The sequence below is a fragment of the Peromyscus leucopus genome, chromosome X, assembly GCF_004664715.2.
Source record: "Peromyscus leucopus breed LL Stock chromosome X, UCI_PerLeu_2.1, whole genome shotgun sequence".
Classification (NCBI taxonomy): Eukaryota; Metazoa; Chordata; class Mammalia; order Rodentia; family Cricetidae; genus Peromyscus; species Peromyscus leucopus.
Window position 1 is genome coordinate 107,946,433 of NC_051083.1, and position 22,379 is coordinate 107,968,811.

Sequence of the window (22,379 nt, forward strand, 5' to 3'; positions counted from 1 at the left end):
TGAAAGTTAAAAATAAATAAATGTCAATGCCACATATTTCATATTAAGCTTTAAGTAATTAAGAGGCTTTAAAAAGGCAAAACATTTTTCTCCACCAAAAGTTGAAAACAGTGAAGGTCACCGTGGAAGAAAATTGACTAATATTTTCATTGTTATTCTCTAATTAGAAGATTTTCAAATTTTATCCATTTACAACTCCAATAAATATAAACATTTTGTTCTATCTACAAAATTCAGTGGCATTACAAGCAAAAAATATTCTATAAAACAGAAATCAATATTTTGTTGCAAAGTACCATGATTTTGAATCTCATGCCTCTCACGAGGAAAAAAAGTTTAAAAAAAAGAAGAAAAAGAAACCAATTATAGTATTCCACCACAGTGCTCTGGATGAAGAATTAATTAACTTACAGTTTTAAAAGTTCAACGTACTGCAAATTCAAAGATTCCATGAAATTAGATGACTTTAGAATTAAAATTAAATATGGAGCAAGGAATGGCTACCCTGAGTTCTTCAAGAAGGCTACACCCACGATTTTGTGCTGCAGTTGAATGCCTGGGATTTCTCTTTGCTGGGTGGTAGGACTGGATGCCACATCTGCTCTTATCGTAACGCAAGGTTCAACTTGTTGGGAACCCAATGGTATAAACAAACCTCCAAGGGAAGATACAACAGAAGCTGCATGCTCACTGAATAAACACAACTACAGGAGAACTGATCACCAAGGAGACTTTAAAATGGAACTCCTTTCAAGACTCCTTCTTAGAAGGCACATCGGAATGATGCTCATCAAGAAGCTTGATGAATTCAGAGGTATCTTGTTTATCGTGTATCATTCAGGAAGTCTTCAGTGCTATATAATCTTCAATATTTAGGCCGAAAAATAGCTTCATTCTGCTGAAAACATTCGTTTGCTTGTAGCTACCATTGCACTCCAAAAAGGACTGCTTAAAGCAGTGAGGCACTTCTGGGTAAAATTTCTCTTGCACTTTGAAACAATAAAATTAGTGCTAGGTCCTTGAAGTTCTAACATTTTTATAATAAAAACACTCAATAGGAAAAATTAGTCCACCAATACAGAAAAATTTCATTTTCTAATGCAATATAAAACCTCCAGTGGCTCCAGTGTATACTTGGCACAAGACTTGAAGGAAGTCAGGACATTGGTATTCCAAACAGGTGAGCCTAATACGGATGCTGCCTTCCTCAGGCTATACTAACCTTTACTGTGGAGGAATGTGATGGAGAAGGATGAGTATCAATTTTGCGACGTTTTTGTTCTGTTCGGACAAAAAGAAAGAGTCAGAATGAGGGATATTTCCAGTCGTTCCTAACACTTCAGAAAGTGAACAACTTTTAAGATCAAGTATTTGTTGCACAAGCAAAATCACTAACTTATCAAGACAATGAGACAACTAACAAGCATAATTAGAAGAAAAACTACAGAAATATAAAAAAAAAAAAAGGTACACTTGCCCCTTTCAGATTCCGAGATATCTGATCTGGGAACAGGTGACTTCAAGGACCCTGAAACTGGTGTTTTTTCTCCTCCTTTAACATTTTCCTTTGACTTCATTTCCTTTGCTACATCTCTTTCTCTGGATGGCTCCTTCTCTCTTTCTCTTTCTTGAGTCGATTTTGATTCAACACTGGGGATGGTGGTCTTGAATTTCTCATCTTTAGCTTTTTCTTCCTTCTTGAATTTTTCTTTCTCTTTGTCAGACTTAGGCGTTCTTTCCTTTGTCTCTCTTGCTTTTTCATCTTTATTTGGCCGCTCTTCCTTTGGTTTTTCTTTACTATCTTTACCAAGTACCCTGGCCTCTGGAGTTGTAGATGGAGTCTTTTCTTTTTTCTCTTTATCTTTCTCTTTCACTTTTTCTTTGTCATTTTCCTTAACAGCTTTGTTGCTTAAGAATAAAAAAAAAGGCAAATAATCATCAAATATATCCCATATTTAAAATCATAAAGGAGCCAAGTGTAGTGGCGCACGCCTTTAATCCCAGCATTCAGGAGGCAGAGGCAGGTAGATCTCTGTGAGTTCGAGGCCAGCCTGCTCTACAAAGCAAGTTCCAGGACAGCCAAGGCTGTCACACAGAGAAATCCTGCCTCAAAAAACAAATAAAAATGCTTTAAAAAATGCTGTGAAACTAAGAGTAACCCTCAAAAAGATAAAGAACAACTTTAGGATAAGTAAGTACTTCTTCACATGAGGTAAACAATACAAATTCATGAATACGTGATTTTTCAATGATTAATAATTATAATAAGTAATATTAGATTATTTTGTATATATTCACAACCTTTGACAATAACAAAGTAATGACCCAAAACACATCCAACAAACCAACAAAAGGAGCTATCAGTAAAGACTGCTAAGTTGTATGGACTACTTTCGAAATGACTCTAACCTTTTCTTGCATTAATAAGCCTTATTCAAATTGTCTACAACAAGCATTGTATCCTAAAACTTCTCAAAACTTTACCATCATATCCTGTATCTCAGCAGGAGAAATAAAGCTGTTAAATATAACTATATAAACTAGAATTAATAATAAGTAAATTATCAAAATTGGAATAACAAAGTTTCAAAATATATATGACAAAGTATACACGACTTTTGTACTGCTCAATTACAACCATCTATACTTCCACTCATGATTAATTAGGTTCACATAGGAGAATCTAGGGGACTTCCAGATAAAATGATAGACTGAAGAAGTCAGAATAAAAAGTAGACTCTGGTGGTGATGTATTGTGTACCCTAATAAACTTTGCCTGAAGATCAGAGAAGCAGAGCAAGCCACAGGCACTACCTCTTACCTCACCAATTCCTCAGCCTGAACAAGAGCTTCTTATTCCTGTGTCCCTGTGCCTTATATACCTTCCTCAGCCCAGCCATCACTTCCTGGGATTAAAGGCGTGTGTGCTTCCCAAGCAAAGGCATGAGATCTCAAGTGCTGGAATTAAAGGTGTGTGCCTCCACTGCCTGGCTCTGTTTCTCTCCTAGACTGAGTCAATCTCATGTAGTCCAGGGTGGCTTTGAACTCACAGAGATCCAGATGGATCTCTGCCTCATGAGTGCTAGGATTAAAGGTATGTGCCACCACTGCTTGCCATCTATGTTTAATCTAGTGACTTGTGACTTGTTCTGTTCTCTGATCTTCAGGCAAACTTTATTAGGGTACACAATATATCACCAGAGACTATTCAAAATTTTTCAAAAAGAAGACAAAGGCCTTCATAAACTTACAAAAGTACCAAAAACACATAAAAAATGCTATAAAATTAAGAAGAACCCTCAGAAAGATAAAGGTTACTTGAAAAGTACAGAGTAAAAGACACAATTATTTGTTGTCTCTAAGAAACACATATCACTGCTAGAAATACCTAGAGAGTGAGACTCAAAGGATAGGATTCTATCTAGCCAGTAAGTAAAAGCCAAAATTAAGCTGGCATAGCTCTTCTGGTAGCTAACAAAGTAGAATTCAAATAAAAAATTGGAACAGTTAAATAATGTAGCTATATATGAATGAATCAAGAATATGTAACAATCATAAACCATATGAACTATATATTAGAGCTGAGAATTTCATAAAACAAACATTAATGTTCATACACATTCACATTGGTCCTGATACAGTAATAGTGGATCATTTTGACATTCCACTGTCAACTTAGATGGTCATTCAGACTAAAAATCAACAAGAAACTGCAGAGTTAAGAGGTCTCAAATAGTCCAATGATGTCATAGTAAAACAAGAACAAGGTAAACCAAAAAGCAGTCAATAGAAAGAAATGAATGAGGTCAGGGCAGAATTCATGAAATAGAGACTAAAAGAAAAATATAGAGAATCAATCAGAGTCCGTTCTTTGAAAAAACTGCCAATGTCTAGCCAAACTACTCAAGAGAGAAGACTCAAGTTAATAAAAATTAGAGATGAAAAGGATGAGTTTACTGTTGATTCCAGTATCATCAGGGAATAAAACAGGAAAATCTAGAAAAAAAGGATAAATTCCTAGATACATATGACTTATCAAAACTAAATCAAGGGAATACAAGCAATTTAAATAGGCCCATAACAAGCAATAAGACAGCTGTTATTAAGTCTTCCAACAAAGAAAAGCCCAGAACTATTCAGATTGACTAATAAATTCTACCCAACCTTTACTGAAGTGCCAATACCAAAGATCCTTAAACTGTTCCATAAACAGAAAGTAAAGAAACATTACCAATCTCATTCTATGAAGCCAATATTACCTTCATACCCAAACTGAATAAAAACACAACCAGAGAACAAAATTATAGGCCAATTTCCCAGTAAGTGAAATGTAAAGGTTTTTTTTTTTTAATTTTTATTTATTTTATGTGTTTTCCTTGCATGTATGCCTGTGTCATGTATGTCTGTGTATGACATGAATGCCTGGTACTCACAGGAGCCAGAAGAAGGCATCAGATCCCCCTGGAAATAGACTTAAAAATGGTTGTAAGCTGCCCTGTAGGTTCTGAGAATTAAACCTGGAAGAGCAGCTAGTATTCCTGACCTTACTGAGCCACCTCTCTAGCCCAAGATGCAGAATTCTTAAATTCTTGCAAACAGAATAAAAAAAATCACATTAAAATCATGCACCATGACCAAATTGGTTTCATTACAGGGATGCAAGAATGATTCAAAAATGTAATACAGAAGATGGACAGACTTGGGGTTTGAAATCAAAAGATTATGTCAATAGCTGTAGAGGAAGACTTTGACCAAAACACTTTTAAAACCCCTAAGGAAACTAAAAATACAGGGAACATATAACAAACCTTCAAAGGCACTTAAAGCACAATCAGAAATAAGACAGAAAGCTGAGCAGTGGTGGCGCACGCCTCTAATCCCAGCACTCAGAAGACAGAACCAGGTGGATCTCTGTGAGTTTGAGGCCAGTATGGTCTACAGAGCGAGTTGCAGAACAGGCTCCAAAGCTACACAGAGAAACCCTGTCTCAAAAAAAAAAAAAAAAAAAAAAAAAAAAGAAGACAGAGTACACCATCTCCACTCATTCAATATAATGTTTAAAATCTTAGAGCACTGATGCAAGAAAATGAAATGAAGGAAATAACAGGAAAGAAAAAATTCAAATCACCTCTATTTGCAAATGTGACATGATCCTATTCTTAAAAGACTCATAAGGCTACACCAGAAAATTCTTATACCAAGTAAACACATTCAGCAAATTAACAAGATACAAAGTAAAATAAAAATTCAAAAATGCTATTTAATAAGGATGAAATTGCTGAGGAAGAAATCATACACTATAACTTGAAAGAAAACAAAATATTTAGGAATAACCCTAAGGAAATAAAAGACTGGTAAAATGAGTAGTAAAAAGAGACAAATTGAAGACATTGTCCTATTCAGGATTTGTTTTTATTTTATCTTATTTTAATATTATTATATTTTCTAGATGCTTATTTGTTTTCTAATGGGAAGGAGTAAGAAAGGATAAAGATTTAGGTGGGGGAGGGTGAGGAAGATTGAGGAGGAGTTGGGCTAGGGGAAAACATAATCAGAATCTATTGTATGAAAAAAGTCTATTTTCAATAATAAACAAATAAATAAATAAAAATTAAAAAACAAAAATGCCTTGACCATGAAGTAAAATTTAAAAACGAAAGAAAATTTAATTCCATGATTATGGATTAGGAGAATCAATATTGTAAAAATGGCTTTTATTACCCAAACTGATATACATATTCAACATAATCCCCATAAAAATTCAAATGAATTCTTCCTAGAATTAGAAACACACACACACACACACACACACAACACACACACAGAGAAATACAGAAGACCCAGAGTAGCCTAATCAATCCTTAGCAGAAAAGACAATACTAGAGGTATCACAATACTTGATCCCAAATTATACCACAGCTACATAGTGACAAACACAGCATGTTACTGGCACAAAAACAAGCATGTAGATCAACATATGCCACTGGAACAGAATACAGAAGCAAGAAATAAATATACATAGCTACAATCACCTAATTTTCAACAAAAGTATCAAAAGCACAGATTGGAAAAAGATAGTAGCTGTAACACAGAGTACTGGGAAAACTCGACAGAGTGAAAGAATGAAACTGGACCTCTGTAGCTCATTCCACTCAAGAACAATTCAAAATGATGAAATACCTTAATACAGGAATTGAAACTTTTAAACTGCTAAAGGAAACTATCAGAAAAACATTTCCAAGAGCTAGAATGGTAACCAAGAACTGACAAATAGCATTACATGAAATTAAGCTTTTGCACAGCTAAGGAAACAATCATCACAGTGAATAGAAAGCATACAAAATGAGGGGGAAAGCGTTGTCAAGTATGTATCAGACAGGAGATTGATATTTAAAATAAAGAATTGCAAATAACTCTCCAAAATTTATCTAATAAATAAACAGGTTGATAAATAAATGGGCTGATAAACTGCTCATAAAAGGAATATGAATGGCCAATATATACTTGAAAAGGTGTTCAACATTTTAGCCATCAGAGAAATGAAAATTAAAACTGCTTTGAACCAGTCAGAATGGCTCTCATCAAGAAAAATGAACAAGAACAAAAGTTGGTGAGAATGTGGATAAAAAGTTACACTTACAAATTGCTAGTGGGAATCTTAACTGGTGCAGCTCCTACAGAAGTTAGTGTACAGGTTTAAGAATAAAACTACCTCAGCTATTCCACTCCTGAGTATATACCCAAAGGACTCTACAAGTCAACATAACATGGAGATACTTACACATTTTTGTTTATTGCTGCACTAGTCACAATAAATGGAGCCAGCCTATGTGTCTATTAACAGATTCATAGATAAAGAAAATGTGGTGTACATACAAAATGACAACTGAAATGATGGCATTTGCTAGAAAATGGATTCAACTAGAAATATTTACATTAATTGAAATTAGCCAGGCTGAAAGAGCAAATAACATGTTTTGTTTTATACGTGGAACCTGAAGTATGTATATATCATCATGAAACTAGAAAAGGGACCAAGAAAAACACATCTTTTCTTTTTTTTAAGATTTATAGAAAAAGCCGGGCGGTGGTGGCGCACGCCTTTAATCCCAGCACTTGGGAGGCAGAGCCAGGCGGATCTCTGTGAGTTTGAGGCCAGCCTGGGCTACCAAGTGAGTTCCAGGAAAGGCACAAAGCTACACAGAGAAACCCTGTCTCGAAAAACCAAAGATTTATAGAAAAGAGTGTATTTTAAGTTAAATAACATGAAATTGCATTTAGTAGGCATTTCTTTTCGTGGGAATGGATGCATTGGATGAGGAGGAGTTTACAGAAAGATTTCCCAAAGTTTTAACCTTCAGGGAATACAGAACAAGGTTTAAAAAAAAAAAGAAAAAGAAAACCTTTACTCCTTAGACACATCTTAAGAGAAAGACACGAGGCATAAAGGAAGATAATAGAATACATGTGACATAAGACAGGAGGGAAATTATTTGGAAATAAGGTGACTAGTAGGAGACAGCGAGAAGAAGGGAAGACACTGGAGGACAATTAGAATAAAGCATGAGACATACATATGGAAATGCCATAATAGAACCCTTTAGTCTGTATGCTTAGTTAAAAGGTAATTTTTTTTAATGAGAGAATTTTGGAGTTAGGGAGATGGCTTGTGTTTGTACAGCACTTTGCCATGCTCAACTGTCCAGAACCCACATAAAGACCAGCACAAAATCACTCATCTGTAATCACACTGGCTCCTATGGTAAAATGGGAGGCAGAGAAAAGAGTCTTCAAATGCTCACAAGCCAGCTGGCCTGGTAGAGGTAGCAAAGCTAATCCATTTCAAACAAGGCACAGGTGTGGTGTAACATCTGAGGCTAGACCTCCACACACATTGTGGCATGCACACCCATCACCCACACACATCCACCCATCATACACCCCCACACACACACACACGAGAGAGAGGGGGGGGAGGGGGGAGTTTAGAATTGTGACATATGGCACAGTAAGTATTCTTACCTGTTAGAGCCACTATTTCCATTGCTTGAATTCCCTTTTGGTGTGGTACTAGAAGCCTTATTAACAGCTTTTGTACCACACTGAGATCTCTCCCTTGGTTTATCTGAAATAAATAAAAACAAGGTTTTTGTTAGAAAACTGTAAACATAAACTATGACTTCACATCAAAATGATTAGTGGATAATTAGAAGATTCAAGAGGCTGATTAGTTAATAGTTACATACTCATAAGCAAGGAAATAAAAAGCAATATGAGGCTTGCATTGTAATTATCATGTGATAAAATATTTTAATATATTATTTATAAGTGTATATAAATAAGCATACCAGTCTCCTCAGTACCACTTTCATCCGATTTAGATGCACTTCCTAGGGATGATGAAGAAGTCCCACCACCAGGCCCATTTTGTACACTGGCAACAGCATTCCTTGGAGGAGGGTCTTTGTGATGAAATTCATTTTCAGGTATCATGTGTGACTTTCTACATTTCAACAGCCCCCAGTAGCTGAAAGTCGCACAAAGTGTTTAAATACACATACACAAATCAAAAAACACAAATATAGGGTTTAGTAGAATAAAATTAGCAAATTATTCACTCTACTACTTGGTTCTATAAAATAAAGTACTACTTTTCAGTATATTCCTCAATGTCTTTAGAGTGTTCTAAAACTTAAAGTCATTCTTTCAAAATAAACTAATCCTTTAACTAGAGAGCTTTTTTCTTTTTGCTCCTCAAGATATGGTAACTATGACAAAATAGCATTTCCCCCATTTCAAGAAATATTATATGTGGCTTTTAAAACTATCATCCAGTATAGACCGGAAGTTGATAATCAGAAGTGACAACTCTCACCAGCCTGTGGGAACATGATCGCATAATCTCCCATAATCTCCTGAAGTAAAGCAGAAGATAAGACTTCAACATTGTAAAACATTTTCAAATCTTCAGAATCCTTCTATAATCTAGTCTCATAAATCACATTAAAGTATAATTGTGTTACCCCATAGCCAATGCATATAGATCTGGCCTCTTTTCTTTTTCTTCTTGGCATATTTTATTCACTCTTCTTTCCAAGGCCTGACCCAGATTCAAAACTTTTGGGTACCAAGGAAGTATTTTTGTTAGCACAATCAATATATTCCTGATGTGAGTATATTCGCCTGTCTCAAGGCAATGTACCGATGCCTATAATAGACATTTAAAGATCTATTATCATAAAATACAGGTATGAAGAGGAAAAAAATTACCTTTCAAAAATATCCACTTTTTTTTACCTTGGTAAGTTTGTAATGCCATTTATGTACAACATGTCGAAAATTTTCATAATCTAATTGATCAGCTTTATTTCCACCATCAAATCCAGTTGCCCGTAATATGGTAAGGAATCCTGGATAGTTTCCACATTCCTAAGGAAAAATAAGTTTCTCATTTTTAGAGGTAAAATTTATCCCACAAAATAGGAGAATGAGACCAGATAAGTGACCAGATATGAAAGAAAGGTTCAGATTAGCCAATGAAAATAACTTGAAATATCAAGTTGCAATAGAATGAAAAAAAATTTACTTTTTTTTTTTTTGGCTTTTCGAGACAGGGTTTCTCTGTGTAGCTTTGCGCCTTTCCTGGGACTCACTTGGTAGCCCAGGCTGGCCTCGAACTCACAGAGATCCGCCTGGCTCTGCGTCCCGAGTGCTGGGATTAAAGGCGTGCGCCACCACCGCCCGGCAAATTTTACTTTTTAATAATATACTAATTGTGGTTTTAAGTATCATTTTATACCTGAATCTTAAATTGGTTGAAAACGGACCAATTTGAAGCAATTACTCTACACACAGCTAAAACATCAGCATATTAATTAATTATATACCTTTTCATATGTGGCTCTATCACTATGCCACCTGGTCACCGTCTCTAACATGCAGCAGAGAAATCTCCCATACCGACTAGCTTCATTTTCAGTACAGCTTGCAACTGTGTAAATTATGTCAGAAAATACCTAGAGGAAGAATGTTTGAAAAAGAAAGTCAAACTAACTGAAAATACTAAAAGACTATTATTTTAGGAAATCAAAATAAACAGAAATTTAGTCAAAAATGTACTTTCTCCTTTTATATTCACAAATGTGTGACTCTATATTCTGTGGGAAAATAGCAATCATAAAGCATTCAAGTTAAGTTTTATGAAGAATTCTGGTTGATGATTGCTGTGGATATCATTCTATATAAATAAAACACTGATGGCCAGTGACCAGGCAGGAGAGAGGAGAATTGGGGAAACAGGAAGAAGGGGGGAAGAGACACTGCAGCTACCGCCAGGACAAGCAGCATGTAAAGACGCCGGTAAGCCACCAGCCATGTGGCTAGGTATAGATTTACAGAAATGGATTAATTTAAGCTATAAGAACAGTTAGCAAGAAGCCTGCCACGGCCATACAGTTTGTAAGCAATATAAGTCTCTGTGTTTACTTGGTTGGGTCTGAGAGGCCGTGGGACTGGCAGGTGACAAAGATTTGTCCTGACTGTGAGCAAGGCAGGAAAACTCTAGCTACAAATGGCGCCCAACATGTTGGCAAGAGTTTCCACCTAAAACCTCAGTAAAAAGATTCTAAAATGGAGCTAAAAACAGTTCCTAGTTGTCTCTTTCAAGTTAGCGGCAGCATGTGTGTTTGAGCTACTATGGCGGGTTCCTGGCTTGTATGCTCGACCTGCAGTATGGCGGGAATGAGGCCTCTGCAAGTGGCACATTAAGCTGCGTGGTGTATTTAGCCTTTGCTAGTACAAAACAAAAAGAGATTTCTGGGCTACACGCTGCTTGGATAAAAGCACAGACCCACTATTTCTGAGAGTTGATGGCTCCCAGAGCTGGTGGAAAACATACCACCGCCATGTTGGGAAGCTAAAGTGGGCGGAGCCAGCAGCCACAGTGCCAGTGCTGTTTCAGGTTTAAAAGGCTGAAGTTTAAAGCAAGAGGCTCAAGGTAATATAAAAAAAATAAGCCACGTAAAGATGGCTACCACACAGAGAATCTGGATTATGTTCTCTTTGATATTTGTAACTGAAGAAAAAACATTTGACTGCAAAAGCTGTTCAGTTATGCCAAAATGTATATTTTAAAGGTACCTTGACTTCAAAATTTGGATATAAGGATATGTTACTTTGGAAAAGAGGTTCTGCTTTTGTTTCCACAGAAAGCCAGAGGCTATGGATTTGTTCCAGATTAAGATACATCAGGTTTGACCAGCCAAGACCCCCTGAAAGATCTCCGATGACACCATGGCCCAGATGATCTAACATCCCAAGAGGTTTCAAGGCAACTAGCTCACACAATACAGCCTCACGGACTACCCCATAGGCCTAAAATTTTGTGTCCCGATAAGATACAGCACCCCCCCCCAGCAGGAAGTAGTAAGAGATGCTACGCCCAAATTCCCAAATATACCAAGCTGGCTTTAGAGGTGGAATTGGCTCACTCCCCCTCTAAACCCAGACATATTTAAAAAAAAAATGGTTGAGATTCTTCTGTCCCAAATCAAAAGATCCCTCTGGTGTGGGACAGAGAAAAACCAATATTTTTATTTAAAAGAGGTTGATTATAAATGTGATCTCTTTCTAAAAAAGAAAAGGGAATATGATATAGATATATAGGATATAGAGATGATAAGATAAAAGGGTAGATTAAAGAACCTGCTTTTAAAGAACAACTTGTTTAAAATGTTTTACATTGGTATAGATTTTAATTTATGTTTAAAATGTTTTACATTGGTATAAATTTTAGTTTATTGATACAAACTTAAAGTTAATTTTGTTATACTATATATATACATATATATATTTCTATTCTTGTTTGAGGTATTATGTTTATGTAACTCATTTAAAATTGTAATGGATAATTAAGAAATAGATTAATAATTAGTCATCTATGATAATCATATTTGTAGCCATGTTAGTTAAGTCTTCTAGGTATACATAGATATATTTCAGATAAATAGGCAATCTTCAAACACTTCATAGACCTAGAGAATATGGCATTTAAATAACTTAGAATTCTGTTGACATGAGACACAATTGCTCCTGGCTGCACCAATTTGATCCCGAGAGAATGTTGGGCTTCTAAGACATTTCCATTTGGAAGTTTGTCTTCTTGGCACAAAATGGCCTACTGGGCAAAGAACTGCCCTTGCCTTGACGGCTGACAGTACGAATGCAATGCTGTCCTTTCTGGACAAGCGGGACACAAGGAAAGCGACCACTGTACTCGGCCAAGACAGGGTAAGATGGTCTCTCAGAATTCCTGCTTTTGAAAATGGTCTGTCATATACTCTAGGCCTGTAGCCAATTTGAATGCACCAACAATGCTGAGAAATATTAGGTGACTGTCCAGGCTGCCAGCTGTCTCTGTCTACTCTTGCAAGATTCCCGAAAGTTGCTTACATCCATCTACCATTTCTCAGGTACCATTATGTTCCTTCTCAGGTCTTTGATATGGTTGAAGACTAGATAGTTGTAATTTCCTCAATTATGATAAAAGATAAGTTAGATATAAAACCTTAAACTCACAAATATAAGATAGATAGGACATCTTCTTAAATATTGTAACTGCAATTCTTGCTCAATAATTGTTTTGTTATATGTAATTTTACCATGTTAAAGTTAAAACCTTCCTTTTTAAAAAAAGAAGAAAAGGGGAAGTGCTGTGGATATCGTTCTATATAAATAAAACACTGATGGCCAGTGACCAGGCAGGAAGTATAGGCGGGACAAAGAGAGAGGAGAATTGGGGAAACAGGAAGAAGGGGGGAAGAGACACTGCAGCCACCGCCAGGACAAGCAGCATGTAAAGACGCCAGTAAGCCACCAGCCATGTGGCTAGGTATAGATTTATAGAAATGGGTTAATTTAAGATATAAGAACAGTTAGCAAGAAGCCTGCCACGGCCATACAGTTTGTAAGCAATATAAGTCTCTGTGTTTACTTGGTTGGGTCTGAGAGGCTGTGGGACTGGTGGGTGACAAAGATTTGTCCTGACTGTGAGGAGCAAGGCAGGAAAACTCTAGATACAGATGATAAAGGAAAAGGATACTACTATTATTATTATTATTATTATTATTACTATTACTATTACATAATAGCTTCTTGAATACTTAGCCATTCAGGACTGAGACTGAATAGACAGTAGGCAAAAGCAAAGATGACAAAATTTAGAAATATGCAGCAGACATGCTATAACACACACATTTCAACCTCACAAATGCACTAATATAAGAAAGAGGCCAATCTGCCTCAACTGAATGTACCAGGTTTTGCTGACTCCCCATGGGAGTCAGCCTTCCCCTCAACTCCCCCATTTCGGAGAATTGAGGGGAAGGCTGGGGTGGGAGAGAGCAGGAGGATGGAAGACAGAGGGACCTGTGGTTGGTATATAAAATGAATAAAACATTTCTTAACCAAAAAAAGGCCATATGAAAAAATCTATGAATACGACAACATTAAAATGCTTGCCTGTTTTTATGTGGTGTGAATATATAAAGTCTTTTATTTGGGTTGAAGGTTGTTTTCTTTAGTTTTGTGTTGAGAAGTGAAAGTTAAGAGTAGAGAAACTTACTTCTAAAGATTCAAGATTACTCAAATCAAATCTTGAGTGAGTAGGTTAACCTTGAGTGCAATAATCATAATTTCCTAGGGTTTTTATATGCAGTGATACATTTAACCCTCAGCTAAATCTTACACAGCAGGTCCCTTTTTATAGAAAAGAAGACTAAGGCATAGAGAGGTTAAATATCTAGTTAGAAATAAGTAGAACTAGTGTTTAAGGTCAAGGACTTGGCTCTTAAAATCATGCTATTCAACCAATACTCCTCAAATTGTTTCACACAAGAGAAACAGATGAAATATTGTCAAACTCTTTTTATGAGGCTACAGTTACCCTGATACCCAAACAACACAAAGATTCAACAAAGTAAGAATTACAGACCAATCTCCCTCATAAACATTGATGCAAAAATACTCAAAAAAATACTGGCAAACCGAATCCAAGAACACATCAAGAATATCATCTACCATGATCAAGTAGGTTTCATCCCAGAGATGGAGGGATTGTTCAACATACAAAAATCTGTCAATGTAATCCATCATATAAACAAATTAGAAGAAAAAAAAACACATGATCATCCCACTAGATCCTGAAAAAGCCTTTGACAAAATCCAAAACCCCTTTATAATAAAGGTCTTGGAGAGATCAGGATACAAGGAACATACCTAAATATAATAAAGACAATTTACACAAAGCCGACAGCCAACATCAAATTAAATGGAGAGAAACTCAAAGCAATTCCACTAAAATTAGGAACAACACAAGGCTGTCCATTCTGCTCCTATCTATTCAATACTGTACTCCAAGTTCTAGCTAGAGGAATAAGACAACAAAAGAAGATCAGGAGATACAAATTGGAAAGGAAGAAGTCAAATTTTCACTATTTGTAGATGATATGATAGTATACATAAGTGACACCAAAAATTCTACCAGGGGACTCCTAAAACTGATAAACTCCTTCAGTAATGTGGCAGGATAGAATATTAACTCAAAAAAAAATCAGTAGCCCTCCTATAAACAAATGATAAATGGGCTGAAAAAGAAATCAGAGGCTGGGTGGTGGTGGCACACACCTTATCCCAGCACTCGGGAGGCAGAGCCAGGCGGATCTCTGTGAGTTGGAGGCCAGCCTGGGCTACCAAGTGAGCTCCAGGAAAGGCGCAAAGCTACACAGAGAAACACTGTCTCGAAAAACCAAAAAAAAAAAAAAAAAAAAAAAAAAAAGAAATAGAAAGATCTCCCATGCTCACAGATAGGTAGAACCAACATAATAAAAAAAAAAAAAGCCAATCTTACCAAAAGCAATCTACAGATTCAATGCAATCTTCATCAAAATCCCAACACAATTCTTCACAGACCTCGAAAAACAATACTCAACTTCACAGGAAAAAAAACAAAAAACCCAGGATAGCTAAAAGAATCCTTTACAATAAAGCAACTTCTTTAGGCATCACCATCCCTGACTTCAAACTCTACTTTAGAGCTATAGTAATAAAAACAGCTTGGTTTTGGCATAAAAACCGACATGTGGACCAATGGAATCGAATTGAAGACCCTGACATTAACCCACACACCTATGAACTCCTGATTTTTTGAGAAAGAAGCAAAAAACTATACAATAGAAAAATAGAAAGCATCTTCAACAAATGATGCTGGCATAACTGGATGACAACATGCAGAAGATTGCAAACAGATCCATATCTGTCACCATGCACAAAACTCAAGTTCAAATGGTCAAAGATCTCAACATAAATCCAGCTACACTGAACCTGATAGAAGAGAAAATAGGAATTAGGAAGTAGCCTTCAACGCACTGGCACAGGAGACCACTTCCTAAATACACCAGTAGCACATACACTGAGATCGACAATAAATGGGACCTCCTGAAACTGAAAAGCTTCCATAAGGCAAAGGATACAGTCAATAAGACAAAGGGACAACCTACAGCATGGGAAAAGATCTTCAGCAACCCCACATATGACAGAGGGCTGATCTCCAGAATATATAAGGAACTCAAGAAATTAGACATCAAAATGCCCAACATTCCAATTAAGAAATGGGCTATAGAACTAAACAGAGAATTCTCAACAGAGGAAACTCAAATGGCCAAAAGACATTTAAGGAATTGCTCAACACCCTTAATCATCAGGAAAATGCAAATCAAAACAACTCTGAGATACCATCTTACACCTGTCAGAATGGCTAAGATCATAAACACTGAAGACAGCTTATGTTAGAGAGGATGTGGAGCAAGGGGAACACTCCTCCACTGATGGTGGAAATGCAAACTTGTACAGCCACTTTGGAAATTAGTATGGCGGTTTCTGAGAAAATTGGGAATCAATCTACCTCAAGACACAATGATACCACTCTTGGGCATATACCTAAAAAATGCTCAATCATACCACAAGGACACTTGCTCAACTATGTTCATAGCAACATTATTCATAATAACCAGGACCTGGAAACAACCTAGATGCCCCTCTACTGAAGAATGGATTAAGAAAATGTGGTACATATACACAATGGAGTACTGCTCAGCTGTAAAAAAAAAAAAAAAAAAAAAAAACAATAACATCATGAAATTTGCAGGCAAATGAATGGAACTAGAAAATATCATCTTGAGTGAGGTGACCCAGACTCAGAAAAACAAACACAGTATGTACTCACTCAGAAGTGGATACTAGATGTAAAACAGAATAATCAGACTACAACCCATACACAGCTCCAAAGAAGCTAGGAAACAAGAAAGACCCTAAGAAGGATGCATGGATCGCCTTGGGAAGGGGAAATAGATGAGATCTCCATGAGTAAATTGGGGAGGAGGGCCAATAGAGGGTAGGGGATGGGGGATGAGAACATGAGGGAATGGGATGGTCGATCTGGGGGAGAGACAGAGTGGGAGAGCAATGAAAGATATCTTGATAGAGGGAGACATTATGGGGTAAGGGAGAAACCTGGTGCTAAGGAAGTTCCCAGGTATCCACAAAGACGACCCCAGATTAGACTCCTAGCAATAGTGGAGAAGGTGCCGGAACTGGCTTACCCCAGTCATCAGATTGGTGAACACCCTAACTGTCATCATAGAGCCTCCATCCAGCAACTGATGGAAGCAGATGCAAAGACCCACAGCCAAGCACCAGCCCAAGCTCCTCTGGGAATCCAGTCAAAGAGAGGGAAGAAGGATTATATGAGTAAAGGGGGTGGAGGGTCAAGATCATGATGTGGAAATCTACAGAGACAAGTGAACCAAGCTCGTGGGAACACATGAACTTTAGACCAACAGCTGTGGAGTGTGTATGGGACTGGACTAGGCTTTCTGAATATGGGAGACAGTTAAGTAGCTAGGTCTGTTTGAGAGGCCCCTGGCAGTGGGATCAGGATCTATCCCTGGTGCATGAGCTAGCTTTCTGGAGCCCATTACCTATGGTGGGACGCCTTGCTCAGCCTTGATGCAGGGGGATGGGTTTGGTCCTGCCTCAACTGAATGTACTAAACTCTGTTGACTCTCTATGGGGGCCCATACCCTTTTGGAGGAAAGGATGTGGGGTTGGGGAAGCTGCAGGGAAGCAGGAGGAGGGATGAGAGGGAGATCTGTGGTTGGTATGTAAAATGAATTTAAAAATTTCTTAAATAATAATAAAAAAAAGATCACACTATTCAGCTGGGTGTGGTGGTGCATGCCTTGGAGGGGGAGGCAGAGACAGGTGGATCTCTGTGACTTAGAGTCCAGCCTGGTCTACAGAGTGAGTTCCAGGATAGCCAGGGCTGTTATACAGATAAACCCTGTCTCGAAAAACAAAACAAGACAGAAAAAAAATATCATGGTATTCAATATATATACAATACCTCTAGAGTTTATAATAAATACTTAGCTGTCTTTGTGTGAGATTTTATTTTTTTAAGGTTGCAATAAGAACTTACTCGGTCGTAGCAAAGAAGTGTGGAAAAATTTGGAGTTTTCTGTTGATGTACCAATTCAACAAAACGAGCACAGTACACAGCATCTATTGCTGAGAAAATGCAGCGAGGAAATATACACAGCTGTAGAAATTTTGTGATGGTCTCATTTTTGGTTGACTCTAAAAATAAAAGAAGAATGTATTAAGCAGTAATCTTCTTCCTCAAGTGCCTCTAGGCTACCAAACATGACAACATTTTAACTGCAGTGTACGGAATGCTATAAAACCACATACTATGTGATAAAACTTCATAATCACTCAACTCTATGGACACTTTTCAATCTACAATTTCCAAGAAATACAACTCTATAGAGAAAATCTGAATACTAAGCTGCCAATATTATCATTATAAGCTAATTTTATTTCAATTGCAAACTGAATCATCAGTCACTTTGGTGAACATATGAAGTTGATTGTGCTGTAATAAATAACTAATGAAGGGAACAGTGAACAGAACTGAATATGAACATAATCACTTGAACACCTCCAAAGTTAGAAATGTTTGCTTTTGAAATTTAATAGCAGCAGGAATGTACAATCCCAACAACTTACTTGCTAAAAGCCAGTTGTCTTTTTCCAATTTTAGTCTCTGAAGAACTCTCTGAACATGTTCCATCTGCTTCTTTTCTTCTTCAAGAAGCTTGTCCTGAAGGGCTGTGCAGCGTTCCTTCTCTTTTTTCTTTTTATTTGGAGGCTACAAAGTAAAGTCACATATTTTTCTAACTGTATCTACATTGCCTCCCTTCATGCATTAAGTCTTTAAAGAAAAAAATGATTATACTTTATAATTATTTTAGCATGATTATACAGTAGGTATTACTGAATAATTTTCCTTCCATTCAACACATCCAAATCAGTATCACAGAGTCTTCAGACATCTTTTGAACATGTCACCTTCCTAACAGTGGTGGTATTATTCTGAGGCAAAAATGAAGTCATCTTTGACTTTCTTTCATTCAAATACCTCACTTGTTTACAAGTCATATGTATTGCCACTGTCTCTAGCATAACCTATATTCTCAGTACCATATAGCCAAGTACCCAGAAAGACATGTAGCCAGTATCTAGCCTTAGATTAGATCCTCTTATCAAAAGCACTCTTAATATTACTCCCATAATCTTTCTAAGGTACCATTTTTATATCTCTTACTTCCCAGCTTAAGCATCTAAACAAGCTCCGAATTGTATCATATTTACTATTCTGCCTGATTTTCAGTATATGCCCAATTTGTTACCAACTTCGTTTTTCAAATACATCATCAAGCCCATTCAGTAGATTAAAAGAGGTCTCCTTAAAGCCCATACTACTCCCTGTATTTGCTAGATTATATACATATACACACACAATAATGTATAATAATAATCCTTTGGGAACTTCTACTGTTCTTGAAATAGGAAACAAATCACCTTAGACTGCTATGATAGTGTTCAGCAGAAAAGACATGAATGTTTTTTATTCCCTAATCATAATTTCCATCCATTTGCTAAAATCCTGCCCAACCCATTGAGAGGTTACCATTAAATCTACTTAAAATATTATAGAGCAATAAGACTTGTAGAATCAAGAATCTTGAACTTGCAGGGACAATACTGCATAAATATCACAATTATTGCACTTGTATTGCTACAATAAAACCTACCATTTCCTGATTGTCATCAATCGCTTTCATCTGGACTTTAAGTTTATTGACTTCTCTTTCATAGCTGGTATGTGGAACTGCAAGGTCATACATTGTCAATGACCAAAATGTAGCGTAGAACTGAGGGCTGATATCATCCCAGACTTTGGAAACGTGTAAGGAGACCACTGCTTCATGGACAGGAGCCATCACCATCTCACATGATGTAATGTATTTATGGACTTTATGTTGCTGTTTACTTCCCTTTTCTGATTTTTTAAGTTCATCGTATTTTGACTGGAGATAAAAAAGTTAAAACATATCACTTATAATTATACAAAACTGTAATGACAATTCTAGCTATTCCAAGATAAATTATCTCTGAAATCTGTTCCAATCCTTAGTTTCATGTTCTCAACTAGAAGTTTCTTTTCAATATAATTTGACCCACTAACTCCAATAGGGCATATGTCAAGAAGCTGGACTGCCACTAAGAAAGGTTATAAAAAAGTTACTGAGACTACTACCTCAGTGACCAAATGTCCAGTTTTGCCAGAGACTTAGGAGTTTCCCAGAATGCAAGACTTCAATGCTGAAACTGACAACATTCCATACAGAGCGACCAGCTACTTTAGTCTACTGCCAAGCCAAATAAAATTTTCCATAAGTACCTGCAGCAAATTAAATTGAAATTGTGTGAGAACTGATGCTACAGTTTTTTGTTGTTGTTTTGTTTTGTCCTGACTGGTGTGTCCTAATTAAGGAATCAGAGGAAGGCTATACATTTAATTATATCAGGTAAAAATAAAATCTATAATTTTTAGTTCATAGAATATATGTCAAATGCAACAAAAAAAGTTAATATACTGTCTCATGTCTTTCAGCCATTTTATAATGAAAGACCTCTTGCCAAGAAAATTTTACTTGGTTTAGGCATCACCCTTAACATGAATCTAAAAGTCCTATAACCAGTTGCTTCTTTATATTAGAAAAACATTGAAATCATTCAGTTCATGCTAAATATGTAACCCCAAACCAGATGATTGTCAGCCAAAGGTCCTGTTTCAGTTCTGCACTGACAGGTAATAGTCTCAGCTGGACTAAAAGCATATGAAGTCCACTGCATTCAATGGTATGTCAAGCACAATCCAGGAATCCTCTAATTGTTCTAGAAGTAGGATTATTTGTTTCTTTTTATTCCCATGCTAGAGAGCATGCTGTGAACTACTGAAACTATAGAACTGATAAAGCTACAAAAAACATGAGCAATAGGAAAGTATACCAATTATATCAGAGACCAAGAAGAACAATAACTAGGGTAAAAGGGATGTTAAATTTAGAAAATAGATTTTGCTGAAGGTAACTAATATGAATTTAGATGAACAGAATGACAACTGCTGAGATTCTAACAAGTTATGAGATCAAACAGTACTGAAAATACTTGCATATGACAATCTTACTACCTAAGTGGGAAATCTCTAGACCAACGGGAGCAAGGAAAACCTCCATTTCCAATCTGTTTCAAGATGAGGCTCAATGATTAAAAGTAAAACTGAAGTTACAGGTATGAGAAGACTGAATTAGCACCAATCTTCGTATTTCTGTGTTCCTGAATCTGTGACTTCTATTGGTAGGCATTCCACTAGAATTTGATCAGAAAGAAAATAAGCCTGATCAAAAAGATAGTTATACTTCATCTACAATGCCAAGTTCCATTATCTAAATTAAACTAACACTTAGGTTTACATCTTCACTCAAACAGAGAATTAAAGGGTACCACTATACTTCTCATTTATGCCCAAAAAGCTTTATGTCAGGCCAAGAATCTAATCATTATTGGTTGAATAACTTCCAAAGGAGAGCCTGTGGTAGCCAATTTACTGAGGGGAACCTGCAGTTACCTACTTTTCCTCTCTCAGCATTTTAAAAGACGGGTTTTATTTTTAATTGTGTGTCTTCTCTTTCTGTGCCTATGTGTGTGTATGAGAGAGAGAAAGAGAAAGAGACAGACAGACAGGCAGGCAGGCAGGCAGGCAGGCAGATAGACACACACACAGAGAGGCAAATAGAGACAGAATATGTGTGTATGTGTTGCATGTATATGGGTACCTGTGGAGGCCAGAGGATATTGGATCCCCTGGAACTGGAATTGTGTGCAGCTGAGACTCTCCCCACAGAGATGCTAGGAACCAAGTGTGGGTACTCTGTATGCCATATCTCCAGCCCTCTCATCAATTTCTTATACATTTCCCTCATTCATCAAAGACTCACTGAGAGGGTTTCACCTAAAAAGCAAAGTTAAGGAAGTGTGGATGCCCATCCAATTGCATCTTAGGCTGCTGAGGCACTCCCTTTCCAAAGAGGCATGTTGCCTACATGGGTGAGTTGGGGGATACTTATTAGTGCCTGGAATAAATAACTGCCACCGTGTATTTATTTCTCCCTAAACCCTGAGAAGGAAATGACATGTCTTTTATTAGATTTTCAACTCTTCAAAGACAAATAACATTTTTTCATAGCAAAAAAAAAAAAAATGTAAGTCATAGGTATGAATGACCTGCTCCATTTTTGACCAGGAATAGCTCAGCCAACCTCAGCCAACCTCAGCCAACCTCAGCCAACCTCAGCCAACCTCAGCCAACCTCAGCCAACCTCAGCCAACCTCAGCCAACCTCAGCCAACCAGGTATTCCTGTTTGCTAGGATTCATTACCACTGATTAGGTATTCTCAGAATAGTAAAATGCAATATGAAACTCCTGAGATGAAGGAATTCTTCCACCTAAGTTCTTCAAGAAATCAGATGCTATGTTTTTATGGGTGAGACTTCTCTGATGTGGTCAGGGTAAGAGTGCAAGACATTAACTATACATAAATAGCATGGAATTCTCTGGAATGATAGATTCTAAAGGAGAACAAAAGTCTCCCTTGTTCCCATTATCCCTCTAGAATATACAGGACAGGAATTGCTGCACTGTGCCATTGAAGGAGCAGTTCCTAAGTAAACATGAACACAGTAGGCTCAGTTACACGATCAGATAAACTCATCATTTCCCCCTAGTGTCTTTTGATATACCTCTGTTACACATCAGCGTCCCTACAGGGAATAAAGAGGGAATCTTAGTGGAAGAGAAGGGTACTGATACCACTTACAGTATAGAATTAAACCATTTCACCCCATAAATTGGAGT

The 22,379-nt window shown here is 36.9% G+C and overlaps 1 protein-coding gene across 4 annotated transcripts in view; it reads right to left on the reverse strand.

Annotated features, from left to right (window-relative positions):
* The window catches only part of Thoc2 (THO complex 2), a 120,870-nt gene that overhangs the window by 16,557 nt on the left and 81,934 nt on the right, over window positions 1-22,379 (reverse strand). For all 4 annotated transcript variants that reach the window (XM_028881613.2, XM_028881614.2, XM_028881612.2 and 1 more), the window contains exons 23-32: window positions 19,212-19,487; window positions 18,124-18,265; window positions 17,534-17,691; window positions 9,888-10,016; window positions 9,298-9,429; window positions 9,024-9,208; window positions 8,349-8,527; window positions 8,023-8,125; window positions 1,478-1,908; window positions 1,223-1,281 (exon numbers count right to left, since the gene is read on the reverse strand). In XM_028881613.2, coding sequence (XP_028737446.1) covers window positions 1,223-1,281; window positions 1,478-1,908; window positions 8,023-8,125; window positions 8,349-8,527; window positions 9,024-9,208; window positions 9,298-9,429; window positions 9,888-10,016; window positions 17,534-17,691; window positions 18,124-18,265; window positions 19,212-19,487 — 1,794 coding nt within the window. The remainder of the gene's footprint in view (window positions 1-1,222; window positions 1,282-1,477; window positions 1,909-8,022; window positions 8,126-8,348; window positions 8,528-9,023; window positions 9,209-9,297; window positions 9,430-9,887; window positions 10,017-17,533; window positions 17,692-18,123; window positions 18,266-19,211; window positions 19,488-22,379) is intronic.